A 17,933-nucleotide genomic window follows, 5' to 3' on the forward strand; every position below is an offset into this window, starting at 1 on the left:
GTAAGCAGCCAGGCTTACATAATTTCTCAAAGTAAGATCATTTTTGTGTGACTTTCAGAGACAGAATACTGGGTAAGATGCATATTTCTGGAGGGCTGAAGGCACTATTGCTCGTGTCAAAATTTACATTGTTTTCACACTGTTAAAAACAATGCTTATGCCTGAAACTGAACTGTGTAAAAAGGTGGGGGCTGATTGTCAGATCCCAGCATTACCTCATGGAAACATGATATTCATAGGTCAGCTTCTGGAGTGCAATGCCTACCCCTGTTCCCTCACAGCCCCCGAAAAAATTTAGCATTGTCTAAGAGAAGGCAGCTTGATCCCTTACCTACAGCAAAGAATCCTCTGAAACAGACACAAATCAGGTAGAATCAACTTGTTTATAAATAGATTTTATTTCTGAATTTACAATGTTTAAAATAAAATATATCAGTATCTAGCTATTTCTAATAAAAGCAAAAATACAAAACTTCCATTTTCTTTAAAAGTGCAGAAACATAAATTACAAAATGGCATCTTTACAACATACCGTGTTATTTGTCAATGTTTCTACTATCAAAACAGATTTGTAAAACAAGCACCATAATTTATCTTACAGAAGACTTTCCATCAAATCAGCATCACAGGGCAAAACAAGTCGGACATTAGTATGGAAATGTAGTAGCAAACCTTTTAATATTTTAAATTATATTAACTGTTATAAATTCTTATAAACAGATAAAAGACTGTTCTATTCTTTTGCAATAGCTTTACCATATAGCTGAATTTTAATTGGGCTATATTTGCTTGTCAGCACAACGAAGACATCTTCGAACATTCCTTCCACCTTTGGCTTGAACTGGACTGGCAAAGCAATGTAATGACAGGATCTAAAAAGGCAATTGTGGGCAGAAAAACTGTTAATAAACAGGTAAACGCTACCTGACCGACAAATTCTTATCTAGTTCGGATTTCCAAAACAATGTGTGCACCAGATTGTCAAGTTTAGTTTTATAGATTTGATTGTCTATTTTTCTTCTGAAGGACTTTGATCTTCAAGGTCATTTTTTCCTTCTGATTATACAAAGTAATACAATACTTTATTGCTGCTAGTTTACCTTGGTAAGCTTGGGCTGCCTCTTGGCAATATTGACAGTGCATAAACTTTATTTAGAGCAAAATTACTACATTTCTTCCCTTCAAACATCACACAAGTACACTAAAATTTCCAAATCTTTTCTGAAATCCATGCATTTGAAGCTACTAAATTCTATTCTAATTGCCTCCACATTAAGAAATATTTTGCTGAATTATTGTAAATCACTATGTCCATCCTCAAACATTTTAGAAATTTTACACCATTTTTACATAATTCCTCTTCTATTTGGATTACATAAAAACATACCAAATGTTATGGGTATCTGTGTTAATCGCCAAAAGCCTAGACTGAATTACTTAAAAATATAAGCTGTAAAAGCAATAGCTGAAAATTCTGAGTGGCAGTCTATTGGATTCTATGGCATCCAATAGAAACATCCAGCACGGAAACAGGTGGCAGTAACAGGCACAGACCGAAATAAGGAATTATGAACATCCCCACTTAGTAGAAACAGAAAAGACAGTTTTGTTTGCTTTTTCTATTCCTTCAATTTTCTTTCCTTAACAGCGTATAGCATTATCCAAAGTCCTCTGGAATGTGCTAATTTCGCCTACTTGTTCACACAGTGTTCCTACCTTTTGGTACTCCTTTTCTCTACACTAATCCAAGCTATCATAATCAGTCTGTGATTTTACCTTTCTACCCTATCCTTTACCCACATCTGAAATCATAACACCTGCCTCACACACAATTCTCATTTGCTACTATCATCCTTAGTGCTGAAGTAACCACACCAGCATTTTTTTTTCTAACAGCGTCCTGGTCAATCACATAAGAGTACACACATTTAAAATAAAGACTGAGATTGTACTGTATTTTTCCATCAGGTGAATACAAAAATAAAGTACTAATTGTACATCCAACAGTGCACCAAAGGAATACAACCCAATCAGTTTCATGTCTCATACTCGACTGCCAAGTGTTGTATAACAAATCTGGCAGTGTCTGTCTTTTTAACCATCTATGATATACAGGCTGAAGATATTTACTCAGCTCATTTAAAAGAAAATCAATTTCTTTAAGTGAAGGACATCAGTATGACTATTTAATCTGTACATGCATTATGTTAGAAAACATAAATTTTAGTAGGAACAGAGTGTGAAGCTGCATATAACTAGGCCACCTGAGAATTTACAGAAGTAGAAGTAAATTCAGTAGAAAGCCAGAAGAGATGCAGAGGTCTGTATCATCTCCAAAATAATATATGTATGCTCCCTGATACATTATAGAACACTTACTCAAACAGAACAACATTAGCATACTCAAACTTACACTTTATCAAAAACTTAACCGTAAGTTAGGTATTGCTGTTTCAAAAAGATGGCCACATCTGGCTGGCAAATTTTAATTTCCAGAATATGTACCATATGGCCTCAATGGTACTGAGGCAGAGCAGTTTCTTAGCAAATGACAGCAATATTAAATTCCTCTTGATCTCTAAATTCAGGTGTCCATTGGGTGGGTGCTAAACACATTATTGTTCTTCCCTAAAAGCAGACTAAGTCAGACATTATGTAGTCTGGTTTTTAATTCTCACAACTGAGATAACACTCATCACACTTGCTTCCATTTCATTTTCTCAGCTACAAGACTGGAAAGTTTAGACTCCAGATGTAATAGCTCTTTGGGCTACTCCATAACAGAAATGTTCTCAGAAATTAAGCAACCTGGAAGATTTTTCTCAAGTACAGTAATCAAAAACTATAGATTCAGGACAAGTCGAATTCTGCTGCAGTTAACTCTTTTTCTCTTTAAACACCCCTTTTATTTCAAACTTTCCATTATGCCTGCACCTCAATTAGTCTCTGAATAGTGGATGGCCTTTACAGGTTGTTGCACCAGTTTCAAGTGGTATTTCTGAAAAGTCAGGCACGTCTGAGGTCTGCTTCACAGACAAACTAATCCTCTAATCCTCAAAACACAACACTGCAACAAGTTGAAAAAGAAGAGTATGGGCAGTTAGCCCAGTTTAAGCCATAGTAACCAGATGGTTCATCAATGAACAGTGACCACTGACACCCAGAAGGGTGGCTATGGAAACAACAATAATTACTGAAGGGAACAACTCAACAAACAGCTTTACCTTTTACTAGTATCTGGAAAATATACTATTCTGTAATCAGATGGCTTCTGAAAGCAATAAAATTGGGACACTTTTGTTTTCAAGCTTTAAGTAGGCATAGCAAACTGGTAGTCCTTCCAGAAACAGTAATTTACCATTTTTTTAATGCTTAATTCATATTTTTCTATCACTAAAGAGTCATATTGTTAAAAGTATTCTCCTTGCAGTAAAAAAAAATTCTAGTCTGTCAACAAATAGAACTCTTTTGGGTGTAAACTGCAGACAGAATTCCACAGCAGCACTGTGTACTGGTACTTGGGATTGCATAATCAATTGAAGAACTGGCAAAACCACTACACCAAATTCTGAAGGACAAGACTCTTGATATTAGATACAAAGTTTCACTTTCTTTATCTAGATTTAAAACTTGATTACACAGGATTAGTTTTAAATTTGGCCCTCAAAATTAAGAGCATGCAATAGACCATGTTTAGTACATGACTTTTTTTTGAAAGAAAACATAAAGATAGATGGTACTTTCTACTCTTATTTACAGACTAATATTCCAAGTTCCTGCAAAGAGTCTTCTCATCCAATTAGTTTTGAACATTACTTCCTAAGATGCCCAAGTTTAGAAGGAAACAGTTACCAGTGGCTTTACTGATATCCTCCTTGATGCTATTCTTGAATAAAAACCACTTAAAACACTTTTAACACTTTTTAAAAAACATCTATCCAAGTCACGCAAATCTTCTGTGCTTTATGCTCATAAATGGGAGAGCACTATGTTGACTTCAGAGAATTTTTTTTTTTTTTTTTAAACAGGAAAAGCTGGTATTTACAACCAAAGAAAAAACTGCCAAAGTTACTAGGCGAAAAAAAAGTAGACTGACTTTTAAACTTGTTAAGGCTACCTTAGATAAATGCAGTAGGAGTTCATAATCTCATGCAGAAAATATACCAAATAGTTTTTACAGCATTCTTCAAAAATATTTTTGAAATATCAAAGTGTCTTCTGGTGAAGTTACTATTTTTTTGTCAAGGATGTCTAAATCAAGTCATCCTGTCCTTTGTGTGCTGCTGTACAGCCTCAGACAGACCTAGCTAGTTGTCTTTATTTGAATAGATGTTATCCTGGTCACTACTCCCAAAAAAACTCTTCTGTGCCGTCTCATGCGAAATATTTAATAAAAAGATCACATTTAAATTGAAGCACTAACACAAGCCTAAGAGGACTTACAACACTTGGCACTGAAAAGTGGCCTTAAGAATACCTTGAATACCTCTGTCTAACACCACTACAGCCCTGTCTCTGTGATGAATGTGGAGCAGATTAGGAAGCAGAATATCTAACTCCATTTACAATTTCTGCTCTCTACAGCCTTAGCTTCCCTGTGTTTAAAATGGGAACCTGTTTCAACACTGAGAATGTATGCTGCACCACTTCTAATGAAACAGTTGCATTTCTGCTTCCTGACAATCCCACTGCTGTAGATGAGCATGTGACATGCTGCACTTCTTGAAGAGATGACTAATACTACTGTCACATACTTGTAATGAACTCCACAGATGACTGGGTTTATTTTCAGGGATTGCTATCACTAACTCAAAAATTTCTTTTATGCAGGTAAAATGCTGAAATAGTTGGTATGGCCAGACAATCCAGCGGCTGCTGAAACCTTGTGTTTGCAAAGAATCTTTGGTGCATCTCTGCAGGTTTGTCAAATTAGAAGCATGATGAAGGCAATTTGCTTGGTCTGTTGTGCAGAAAGTATAAATGGAAGGAATGACTTGATTGTGCACAGCATGCCAAATGGTTACATGAAGCATTAGGCTTAACATTAAAAGCAGCAGCACTGTTAGAAACAATTTGCAGGGAAGAAATTGGCAGATGCAGAAATAACTGTGTGGGCTCATTCTGTTTCGAACAGAGATTAGAGTACAGTTTAACAAGGAAAAAGAAAAAACCAACAACCAAAAAAGCCTCACAACCCCCTCCCCCCTCCAAACCTGTAACCATAAACAAAAGCATCCAGAATATTTATACGTACATTTTAGCACTGTACATATATAGAAGATATTTATCTTACTGAATCACTTGGTTAATTTCTTTGTTAGGAGAAAATGTTAGCATATGCATTACTCACCTTAGAGAGTATTTCAAGTGCCTGATGTAGAAAGGCTCCCTGGGACTTAGAAATTTCAGCTGTAATTTAATACAAAATGCTTAAAAGTGCACTATATTTAAGCCCATCATATTCAATTTATGACATGTGTAAGATAAACCAGGTCATTTACAAATACAGCTTTACACAGACCCAGGGTTTAAAAATACAGAATGCCCATATTTGTGAACAGTAAAGAAAAAAAATTTACTTCAATATTTTGAATTAATTAAAACATTTAAAATCAGCAAATCAGAATAATAACAAACCTATGCAAACTATGATCTACCATGCTTTACTATTAATATATTACAAATACACAAAGTTATTCAGTCAGACAAAATAAAAAATTACACATCAAAATTCTTCAAATACTGATTTTTGGTCCTAGCAAACTAAGACATGTACTATTGCAGTCTTAGTCAAGAGTAAAAGAGAAAAAACCAGTGCAGTTGAGCAACTGAAAGGACTCACATGTATCTATTTAGGATGAAGTCTGTCAGACTTACCACGTGTGTTGTACGGGATTTATTCCGCAAGTGCACCTTTAACATGCTTGTTTCCCCAACTCTGGTTAGAGGGAAAACGTAGACATCTTCTGGCGCATATATCCCTTGAATGACCTCTTTATGTCTGATTTGAAAAATGGATTTAAGATATTAACATTTCTGACCTGTATGATCAGTGTATGTTGATTGCATATTTGAAGTAACAAGTGTATTTTTTTGAGAATAAATCAGAAAAAATGGAAAGATTCAGAAAACATCGACTCTCTCACCTTAAGTTTTGTAGGCAAGATACTCTAGCCAAAAAGAATAACAAAAGCATCACTCTGGCATAAATATGCAGGAATTTACTTATCTGCAATTTCAGAGTCTGAACTTTTCCCCCATATGCTTTACCAGAGACCTAGAGTCTTATGGTTTGACCTAACGTTTTACTCTCCTGCCATATTCACATCATCCCATTGTAAAAGAACTGACAATTAACTTGAAACTGAACAGCAAGGTTAAGACATGCAGCACTGTGGTTTTCTCAGAATTTACTCTATAGTCAATTGGGGTGTCCAAAAGGCAAATATACAAAAAGTATACACAACATTCTACTGCCAATACCAGTTCATTCACCACAGCATATCATAGTCAGACAACTTAGAAACTCAACTGAAAACAAAAAGCATGGAAGATTGAACAATACAAAGCCACTAAGAGGTTTTGGCAAGTCTGTTTTTTACAGCTGCTTACTCTAAAATAGAATCATAGCGTCATTCAGGTCAGAAGATAAAAAGATGGTCTGTAGCTCAACCTCTTGCTCCAGTCAGGGTCAGATGTGAGGTCAGAGCAAGGTGACCAGTTAAATCCCAAAACCATTTGAGGACAGACACTGCACAGACTCTCTATGAAGCCTGTTCCACCCCACAGATGTCTCAATAGTAAAAAGGTTTTGGTTGCGGAGTTGGGTTCTACTCCCTCACCCTTTTGCCCAGTTGCAGACACACTCTTGTCAGATTTTGTCCATACATACCTTATTCTTTTTGGTTGTCCTTCAGAGTAAGCTTTCCTTTCTGGTGTAACTGCAAGCTCAGTTTTTTTAAGGGCACTTGGAGAAGACTTTACAACTGGTGTTTCATTTTCTGCTTTAGTACTCTGTTGGCAAAACCAGAGAAGATTGTAAACTCCAAATTCAAAAGTACTCAAATATTCGGGAATGTAAGTCATTCCCCTTACCCAATCCACGACTTTTTATTTAAAGAATAATCTTTCAGGAGCATGAGAGTCTGGATCATTGAGATGGAAGCAATTCGTTAGGAGCACTATGTCAACAGGCTTCTGTTGAATACTTATTTACGAATACTTATTTATTATGAGACAGTTCACAACAAACTAGGAGTGCAAGTGGAATCTCAAAAGGGCTGCAAGCAACCAAGATTTTACTAAAACCCAAAAAACCCCTCACTTCCTCTGCAGATATTATGCCCACATGCCTCAAGAACAATCAAGTTGTTTAGCCAACTGCTCAGAAAGAAGGAAGACATAAATCATCATCATACTCTGAATTCTCAAAACAGCAAAAAGCTTGGTAATAATTTTGTACTATGAACAATACATCCTTCTCAAAGAAAGGCCTCTCCAGAGAGGCAGAAGCAGATAATGCACTATATGGTATTTTCTGCATTCAGAAATTAGGCCAAAATATTCATCATCACCAAGACCCCCATTTAGGGTATTCTAACACAAGACCAGATCACCCAATGGGAATAATTGGACAAATAACCAATTTCAAATTCTGTGTTGCTTAGTGAATCTTGCCAGATATTCTTTGGAGTCCCCTTGGGTCACAACATCTTAAACAAAGTTAAAGAACCTCCTACACTTATGGTTGTACAACATTATGTCAATTTTTGAAATGGTGCTGACGTTTTAGACAAGCAGTTGATTCCCTGACGCAGGGAAGATGAAAAAAATAGATTCATCTTCAATAGAGCTGCTATGACAAACTTGTCTTTTAGACATTCTTTTCTTCTATTGAAAGAGCTGCTAATCAGTCTGTCAGAAATAGCAGCAGCCATAAAAAAAAAATCTTAATCTTATTTTAAAGAATATATTTTTCAGTTGCAAATAACCCATGAACCCCAGTAGAACCTAATAAAGACAAGAAGGGATTTGTACATGTGTTGTTTCAAGAGCTTTTATTTTTCCACATAGTGAAAAACAGTGGGCATCATGCCTCTGTTATCATTCAAATTCTAATCTGTCAAAAGGCAATTTGACTGCATGAGAATAAGGTACATTATGGAAAATGATCACAAGTTACCCCAGTCTTTATAAGGGCATCTTGAAATACTGCTTGCTTTACCACAGCCTGTACTGACTTCTGCTGTTTCAAATGAGAGCTGTACATTAACACTCAAAATGGTTACAATTGAGTGCTGCAGTTCCAAAGACACCTCAGGAACACAGAAATTTGTATAGCTTGAAAATTGGAATTATTTCTCTCACAGAGTATAAAAAGGTTCTCCCTCTTCCCACTTCTGAGATACACAAAGATGATGCAGCTCTCTGCTGCTGATACTTTCAAACTTATTTATGTTACTTATGTACATTACTTAACTTTTCAAAGTAAATAAACCATGTAAATTAAAAAACGGTACGCATTCAACATTTGTAGTATCTTCAAAAAATAGCAGGGCTTCTTTATAAAGCCCTCAACTTTCTACATGCTAAAGGAGCAGTCAGGACTTTGATGCTGTGTCAGCCTTGTGGCAGGTGCTTGCTAGTTCACCCAGAAGGGACTGATAGCCTCAAATACCAGTCCAAGACTCCTGTGCACAATTCTCATTTTCAGCTCAATAATCTTCAAAGAGCCCCCAGTAGCAACTCCCAGCAGCAGGAACAAATGTTCCTCAGGAAAAGAAAAAACTAAGTTTGAATGACCAGCACTGAGAGGCTGGGGCTCAGAGCACACAGAGAATCCCTCCTTCCTCTGTCTCTCAGACTGGTTTTGGAGACATGATGAGCTGAACTCCTGACTATAGTTTCCAATGGTAAGGACTGCAAACACATGTAGAGCATAATCAAAATTACAGTCAATTAATTTCCCAGGAAAAAGATTAAAGTAGTATGTGCCACTGATTTTCCTAACTTAATGTTGTTCTTTTAGTTCCTTCCTGAGCTCTTTCAAATTTTTCATTTCTTCTGAAGTGGTGCTATAAATAAACATCACTCAGTCACTCTGAATGACAGTCAGTCACTCTTCCCACTTCATTCTATCAAAAGTCACATTAACCACAGCTGTAGCCCCCTGCCTCAGCAAAGCCACCAGATTCCAAATCCTTTTCAAAGTTTTAGTAACACTGCCTAAACTCTTGATCCTGAGAAGATAACAGATTATGATTCACTTGTCTTGCCTTCTCAACTAAAAGCTGCAACACCCTAAATGTTCTGTGTTGATCCCTCTTCTGAACAGATGTACGTTTCCCTACCTAGTTGATAAATACATACTTCCTTTTCAAATCCTTTTCTGAAAATGATCGTGACATGCATTTCAAGTATTTTCTACAAACTTTTTTCCCATGTGCAGAGATGCTATCAAGATCTAATTGTTAACAGCTCTGAAAAAAATCAAGAACAAATCTGACACAGTAGTTCAAAAACATTAATATCAAGTCATGCTGCTCAAAGATCTACACAACTCTGACAACTAGTCACGTTTTAAGAACAGACTTCCTTAAAACTCTAGAGTTCTGTTAAAGAAATAATCTTCTCCACATTTCAACTAGTTTTGAAAATACAAATGATTTAGATGTTTTCCTCATTTTCAGGAAAATTCATCAAAGAATTTGATGAAAGCTTAATAAAAAACCCTCTAAAACCAAACATTATACAGGACAAAAATTAGAAGTTATTTAATATAAACCTTTTTACAAGTACTCTTTCAACACAATTAATTTGGAAAGAACAAGGAACCTACAAAACAAATGTAAGGTACCTCAGCAAGAAGGATAAGTAAGGTTCCTTCCTACTACTGAAGCATGCTTAATACTCCAAAGAAAGATCCCAAATCTTTGAGTGGACTTCTTAGAAAAATAAGTCAAACTTTCTAAAGAGGACAGCAAAGCATAGATAGCAATCATGCCATACTGAATGTACAAAGCACTTCACATTCAGCTTATTTAACTGATCATTATAATTAATTCTTCCTTATGATAATAAATCCTCTGTCCTAGGTAAATTCCTCTTGTATAAGCGGGATAAAAAGCAAGGTAAGGAGAGAGAGCACAGAAAACCAGTTGCAACTCCCAACTCACTTCTTCCAAGCCTTACCATGAAGTTTGAGCTGAGGAACAAAAGGGGAGCAAAGGAAAGCTCAAATCCAGTAGCTCCCATGTATAAATTTCACAATTATCCCCACCTACATTGTTACTCTGAAAAAATACTGAAGCAGGTTTTATTAGAGACACAAATACCCATTTCCAAGATGGATATTTGAAAATTCCAAAACTGCACTGAGTTATGTATTATAGCAAAAGTCAATTACTTCACTACTTATTTACAAAAATAAAACCAGCAAGCAAAAAAACAAACAAAACTGATAGAAATACCTTTTCTACAGAAACAATTCCCCTAGAATGTAAATTTGTCTCTACTTTCTTTGAGCTAAATAAAGTTTTATATCCTAAATGGGAAAAGATAATGCATTATCACATAAGGAAGAGGAACATAAGGAAAAAATACAATTTAACCCTGCAAAAATACTAGCAGGGTTGAGTTTTTTTACCCATGTATATATGAAAGAGTATGTACAGTAAAATCAAGATAATATCAAAAATATACTCACATTTCCGGAAAGCTGAAATTTTAATTTGTGTTTCCTACTGGGATTTCCAACTGAGTAATACTCAAGGTCCCAGAACTGGGAGTAATCTCCTTTATCTCTAGGTGAAAAAATTACAGCAACCTGAAAAAAAAAAAAAATTTTTTTGCAGAATACTAATAATCTTCAGAATCTTCACATCTTCACAATTTTACCTCTCCAAAGTTATGGTTCAGCCAGCACAAAATTTACACACTACAGAACACACATGGCACACACAGGTGATCTTGCAGAAACCTATACAACCAGCCAGTCCTCCTCTGCCAACAAGTGGAAAAAATGGATGAAATATGTTGTGCAAGCAGTTTTGAACAAAACTTGAGTTCAGATAATCTGCTTTAAGTAAAGCCAGCAAGTGCTGGCACAATTACTTCTGTTAGTAAAATGGAGAGAAAGGGACCAGGAAGAGAAGTATGTGCACCTGAAAAAACTTCCTTCATCTGGCAAATAAGTTGTGAAGAACTCAACTCCTCCAGCTCCAAATCTGTATGTACACTGTACTACAATTATTAGAAGGCCTAAAATTTAAACCAACTTGCAACCTATGAATTTGATCATCATTAAAGATCACCTGTAACAAAGGCTTGTCTCCATATAGTGCTGTACCAGATTAATTCAAGAATAAACTTTCAGAACTGAGGTTGAGGGAAGAAGAGAAAGAAAGTAGCAGATTAGAATAGACCACTACAACTATATCTAATTAGCCAATCATAATATCCACTGCAAAAAAAACAGCCAGTCAGGAGAGCACTGTACCTTATCAGCTCCAGCTCACAGCCTGGCATGCCAATGATGTAAATGTTATTCAAATAGGCCTGAACTAGGATTGCTAAGGTAAATTCAATTGTTTAAATTGAAATAATGGCTTGCAATATTATGAAATTACTATGAAACTTCACAGGAATAGTTTTTTTATTCTTGTAAATAGATTACAAATTGCATCTCTCTAGAAATAATGTCATAATTACCCATAACAATGAAAAGATAGGTGTTAATGAAGATGAAAAGATAAAACTCAAGTAGCATTGTGAGAGAAGATGAGGGAGGAAAGACCCTTACAAACCCATTCAGTCTATCCCTGGATGTGCTTTATAATTGTGGTTATGAAACCCTCTACTGGCCAGGAGATAAAACTGCAAGTCAAATGAAACCCAACTTCAGGAGCACACAGCTGTTCCTGAACACGTAGAGCAAGAACACTTCAAGGAAGGGAATCAGGTGCTTATACCAGTTTTGTAAGAACCCAGGATTATTTGCCATTTTCTTCTGGAATTTTACAGAATATTTAAAATAATTTTTTCTTCTAAAATAATTTGTCCTTAAAACCCCCAAACAGTAAGATAAACACACCACCACTTTGAAATCAAACTACTTTGATTGCATGAATTCTTAGAATCAACTCTGCTGAATTAAGCTGATGCAGAATATCTGACACACTCCAGAGTCCAGTACTGAAAACATTTTATCAAAAAAAAATTCTTTCTCATTTAAGATCTTATTTTGCAATTGAGATACACTAATATGCCTGAAATATTTATAAATGTTTACCTTCTCTTGTCTGTGAACTTCGAGGGTACCAGAAACATGGGAAAATCCAAAAGCAGAGTAAGGAACCCTACAAACAGTGCCACTTCCATCCACACCCTGCAAATCAATTGATGAGTCAGATTTGAAGGGAAAGGAAAAAAATAGCCTGAAACCACACAATACACCCACACCCCTCCCCCCCCCCCCCCCCCCCCCCGCTTGCAGAAGACTGAGGAAAACACACCCAATTAAGGTACTTTTAAGTAAAGAATTGAAACTGCCTCCCTAAAAGCAAATTAATAAAGACTGAAACTACCAAATCTAATCACCACTACTACTGACTTACAGTTCAGAGATGGTGCACTGGCTGGAACATGACAGACATACTCAGTCCCATGGGCACTGGCAAGGGTGCTACGAAACCATTTTTCATCATTTCACAACAATAGAGCATCATAATAATTCTAGCATAAAATCCAAAATCATCACAGCATTTCAGACTATCAAAAAATAGGGAAGCATTTACAAATACCAACAGCTAGGCACAGGCAACAGCACTGTAATTAAAATAACCTTGACCTAGCTCAAATTTCTACACAGATACCACATACAGTGCAATTTCAGCAGCATAAGTCTGGAACAAGACAAGTCTGGCATTCTGCAGCCAAAAGAGACACCTATCTTTCATTTATGCTTGATCACTTAATACAGTCTGGATGATGACACTGTATGAGCACAAGCAAACTGTAAAGCAGTAAGTGAAGCAGAAACTGTACCACTGAGCACTGATTGATTCATAGTCAGGGAGCACATTAGGGATGAAAAAAAGGAGCAAAACATTTCCCTGATATGGACAGAGGAAAAAAACCTTTGTAACTGAGGTCATGCTCAAATATATATTCTTCCTTGAGAGGCAGCAGGGAGAGAGAGCACAGCAGGAAGAGAGAAGTTAAAATAAAACCCAGGGATTTGCATAAAACTCCCAATGCAAGTATTCACTCACTTTAATATAGGGTGGTGCAAAAGATGATAATTTCCACTTCAGATTTTCATTCCCTTTATTCTCAATTTCCAGGTAATTCTCTAAAAGAGAAATATCAGAACAGCATACTAAACATCTTTGTTCAAGTATCCCTGGTGTAAAGAGTTAGCAGAAACTGTGTCTCCAGATGAACACAAGTTTAGTGGAAACGGTTTTCATTGTAACAAATCTCAAGAGCAGACTCAAGCAAAGCACACTGTCATAAAATTTGTAGAAGCTTATATACAAGAAATTTAGGCTCCATCAATAAATCCCCAAAAGATATCCAACTCCTTCCCAAGATATTATTTCATCATTCAGAGACAAAACACAGTATTCCAATCTGGGACCAAATAAACTTGTATCAAATAATGTGTTTTGTTACTCAGCATGCATATAATTATATGTCTCTTGGCAAGAAATTATCAGGACAATATCATATCAGTATAGAATAGCACTTTAAAAAGTTCAAGTTGCAGACATAAATTATATAGGAAATATATAAACACCAAAGTATTATATTTCAATCCTTTCATAATTTTAGCAAAACCCCCAAGATACAATTGATAAATTAATTCTTGAAAGCCCTCAAGTCTGCTGGAAAAAAAATTAGTGGCAATGGATCATTAAGAAAAACCTTCATTACCTATAAAAGTAAGTACTACAAAAAAACCTGGTATGTAGATAACAGAATGAGAGTTCCATAGAGTTACTTTGATAATTTTAAGCATTACTGGAACTAAAAGTACTGTCCAAGCATTTCAGACTCCATTATGTACCCTGTCCTCCTCAATCACTATGTTCCAAGACAAGGACAGCCAGCCTCATAGCTGACACTCCTATTGTCTTTAGGAAGAGCATTTATTTCCCTGCTAAACACAGACAGATTGGTCTCATCTCTTATGGGCATAAGTGCAGAGGAGAAGGGATCTACTGCAAAGGTGCCTGAGCCAGAAGAGTTTCAAGCAGACACAGTAACCTTTTAACAGTCTCTTTTCCCAGGCACAGTGGAGCTGCATTCATCATAGTGGCAACTGATTTGCCTGTACACAAACCTATCTGTGGAAAAAAAGGTGTGACTATACTGCTTAAGGAGAACTGGGGGGGGGGGGGGGGGGGGGGGGAAAGCCCACACAAAAAAGCACCCCAAAAAAACAAAACAACAACAACACAACAACAAAACAACAAAAACAAACAAAAGCCCCCAAAACCATCAAAACAAACAAAAAAGAAAAAAACAAAAACAAAAAACCCAAACCCAACCCAACAACAACAAAAATCTCCAACACCCCCAAAAAACCAAAACACAACCCAAAAAACCGCAAAAACCCAAAGAGCATTTCAAACTAAAGGCAGAACTGAGGAACTGGTCATTCATAGTTATGAGTGTGAATTAACAGAACAAAACCAAAGTCAAGGCACTAAAATTCCCTAACATGCAATATAGTACACAAAGCCTCTGATCACAAGATACTACAGATGCTACATTTAATAACTAATTCCTCTTACCTGAGCTTTGACCAGGTCTTGTTTTAGGAAAAACAATGTTTCTGTTCTTTATGTCCATTTCTGTTAGAGGGAACCTGGGGAGAGGCTTTGGCACATCAACAGTGGGATTTTCAGACTGTGGAGCAATCATGTCACATCTTCTACATGGAAAGTCTGATCCAGACACGCTCTCTGTAACAGCCTCTTGAATAAGCACTTTAATAAACTATTGCACAATTTGGAGAAAAGCAAAGTTTTAAACAGTGAATATTGACATATCAATAAGTCAAACCATTTAGCTTACACATGAGAGCTTATGTTCAGCTTTACATTTCAACAAAGGAAAGCTCTCATACATTACATCACCAGATCTTCCTCCAACCTCAAAAGTTTAAAGATTCTAGGACAAGTTTAATTTAGGAGAAAAGGAACATTCACTGAAAATTTGCCATCTAGGCATTTTAGTCCAACAGGAATAATAATTTCAACTAGTTTAACTGACAATTCCTAGAACATTCTCTGTTGCAGATAATGGAAACAGAGCTGCCTCATTCAGAAGGAGCATCGTGTTCCCTTTTGCTACATAATTAAAAATTTTAAAAGTTTCAATTAACACTAGTAAAATTGTAGCATACTTTTTGCTGATTTGGAGAGGCAGCAAATAAATGACAAAAGCATTATTAACTAACAGATTTCCTATAATTGGATGAGTTTTGCTACATTCTCTACACTTGTCCTAGTAGATCTCTTAAATCCTTTTCTCATATGGTAGAACATAACATAGTTAACTCCTTCTCAACAACTTTCCTGCTTATCTGGGTTTTTTGGAGGCAGTTTCCAATTCTGTATCATACCTCACACTTCCCTCCATGCAAAAGGAAAGCAGATACAGTTTTATCCTTTCAGTGTCTATTTCTCTCTCCATGCATTGTTACAAATAACTCAAAACATACACTGACTGCAAAAATAAGAAAAAAAGTCTCTCTCTTTAGTAGAGATTACGAAGGAGTCCTTTTCCTCTTACATAGAAAAAAGAAAAACTGTTGGCTTCATAAATTTTATTTCTATGCCTCAATTTTATCAGGGAAATGTCATGGATTAAAATCCATGAAGAGGCAGAACCTGTTCTAGACATTCTTTATCACAGACCTGTCATCCAGAAGGTCAAGTTTACCTTAGGGGAGCTCAAAAGGAGCTATGGTGACTTGCCCAATACCCTCTTTTAACTTCTTTTATTTTACAATATGATACAAACTACTTTTATGTGTGCACATGTATATATACATATATGTAGTGTTTTAGAAAATGATGCATAAGGCAGTGGTGGGTGCAAATTTGTTGGAAATTTAGCGTTCACATCATAGCATTTCTTCAGAGATGAATGAACCAAAAATCAGTTTAAAAAATGGCATCTTAACTACTTTTCTTTATGAGAACTTTACAAATTTATATGAATAATGGAACTTGACAGAAACTTCTGACTCAAATCTACTAGGTTTTAGCAACTTTATTAGAACTGACAGAGTAAAATAAAAAGTTGCAATCTGAAGTCTCAAGTAAACCACATACCTTTAGTCCATTATCACAATGGATATAGATTAGGCCACTCCAAGGAATTAATATGGGCCTTGTGGCAAGTGATGGATTAGGACTAACCAGAATTAGTGTACTGCTCCTAAAAAAAAAAAAAATTAAAAAATTCAACTAGCATGACTCTCATACTAGAATCAGTATCTACAACATTTGTCACCAGCCTACCCAAAAAAATTATGCACTTTTAAGATAGCAGGTAAGTGAAGATGCTCTACAGATTGTTAAATCTAAGGTAGTCAGATATGCCATCTATTCAGCTTTAATAGCCATGATCCCAGATCTACTTTCACCATCACTGAGAAATCAGATCACCTCTTTTCATGGCCTAACTCAGTTCAAGGATTCTGCAGGCTCCAGCCCTCACAGTGCAGAGTATAAAATATTCTGGCTGGCTCCTATTGTGACAGGTTGACTGCCCTTGGCACTGTGAGGAGATGGTCATGAAGAATAGAAAACTGGGCAAGTGCAGCTTGCTGTGCTTAAGTCAGCTGTTCCCACGGGTCTGCTTCCTACTTGCAGACCTCTGTTCTTGATCCAAACTACTTACTTGGACCCAAAATGTGAGGATTCTGCTCACTCTTTTCCAGTGAACACATTTTAAAATTCTACACTGCAAGAAAATTGCTTGCAGAAGGCCTTCAATACCCTCTTTGTAAGAAATCATCCAGACAATCTTGAATTTGGTGTATGAGACACTCAGTATGCCCTTACTTTCACAGCTACTGGAAAGTCATTCATTGTTACTGCTTCTTGAGACTATTTTTCTTGGCACTGACTGAATCTGCAATGAGTGGCAGATATCCTGGCCTGTCCATGAAACTCTATTCTGTTCTCACTAGTGATGAAAGTTTCCCAGAAATTTACATCTACATGAATATGAAATTAAGTGTTGAAAATGCAATCAGTGAGGCAGGACTAAAGAGAAAGTATTTTGGGTAAGCATCTTCAAAGTTAAAGCAACTACTGAAATATAATTCTGAAAGTAATACCTATTTTTTGGTGGGAGACATTTTTTTTTTGGAAGATGAGATTAGTTTAATAACAGGGTCTTAAAGCTGTTCTGAACTGAACCTTAAAAAACACCAGAAATTTAGAAGGGAGAGGCGAACAGACCTTTCAAGCACAAATTGTGGAAGTCTTTGTAGCCATATGTGAAAAGTCTTATATAAATATATAATTATATTATCACTACTTTTCCAAGAATACCCTAATTGAGGCATGGGCAAGCTGACACTGGCTTGTCAATATTTTCTTATCTACAGATATTGAGAAGCCAAAGGTTGAATGGCAAAACCGAGTTTTCTCAAAATAAAAAGAATCCCAAAATCAAGTTGTAAGGTATATCAGCAGATTTGCTAAAGAAAATGCTAAATCCCCAGAAGAGAAGCCTTCTATAAGAACTGTAATTTTGGGGTTGCTTCTTGGTTGTGGAAGGGAGGAAGAGTTTTTTGTTTTTAAATGCACAGCTAAATTTTAAACAAAAAACTACTGTGAAAACAGATTTTTAAAGCTTCAGCTCCACTGGCCAACCAGCTCCTTGAAAACTATGCAATAATAATAGTA

General features: G+C 36.1%; 1 protein-coding gene across 1 annotated transcript in view; it reads right to left on the bottom strand.

The window, feature by feature from the left end:
• Positions 1 to 379: 379 nt before the first annotated feature.
• The window catches only part of CEP192 (centrosomal protein 192), a 77,583-nt gene continuing 60,029 nt past the window's right edge, over positions 380 to 17,933 (bottom strand). Inside the window, exons 49-57 of the mRNA XM_059843441.1 lie at positions 16,347 to 16,452; positions 14,799 to 15,003; positions 13,272 to 13,351; positions 12,290 to 12,385; positions 10,706 to 10,825; positions 6,893 to 7,014; positions 5,878 to 6,001; positions 5,351 to 5,409; positions 380 to 872 (exon numbers count right to left, since the gene is read on the bottom strand). Of these exons, the coding sequence (XP_059699424.1) occupies positions 734 to 872; positions 5,351 to 5,409; positions 5,878 to 6,001; positions 6,893 to 7,014; positions 10,706 to 10,825; positions 12,290 to 12,385; positions 13,272 to 13,351; positions 14,799 to 15,003; positions 16,347 to 16,452 (1,051 nt within the window). The 3' untranslated portion in view covers positions 380 to 733. The remainder of the gene's footprint in view (positions 873 to 5,350; positions 5,410 to 5,877; positions 6,002 to 6,892; positions 7,015 to 10,705; positions 10,826 to 12,289; positions 12,386 to 13,271; positions 13,352 to 14,798; positions 15,004 to 16,346; positions 16,453 to 17,933) is intronic.

This window comes from Haemorhous mexicanus, chromosome 1, assembly GCF_027477595.1.
Source record: "Haemorhous mexicanus isolate bHaeMex1 chromosome 1, bHaeMex1.pri, whole genome shotgun sequence".
NCBI lineage: Eukaryota > Metazoa > Chordata > Aves > Passeriformes > Fringillidae > Haemorhous > Haemorhous mexicanus.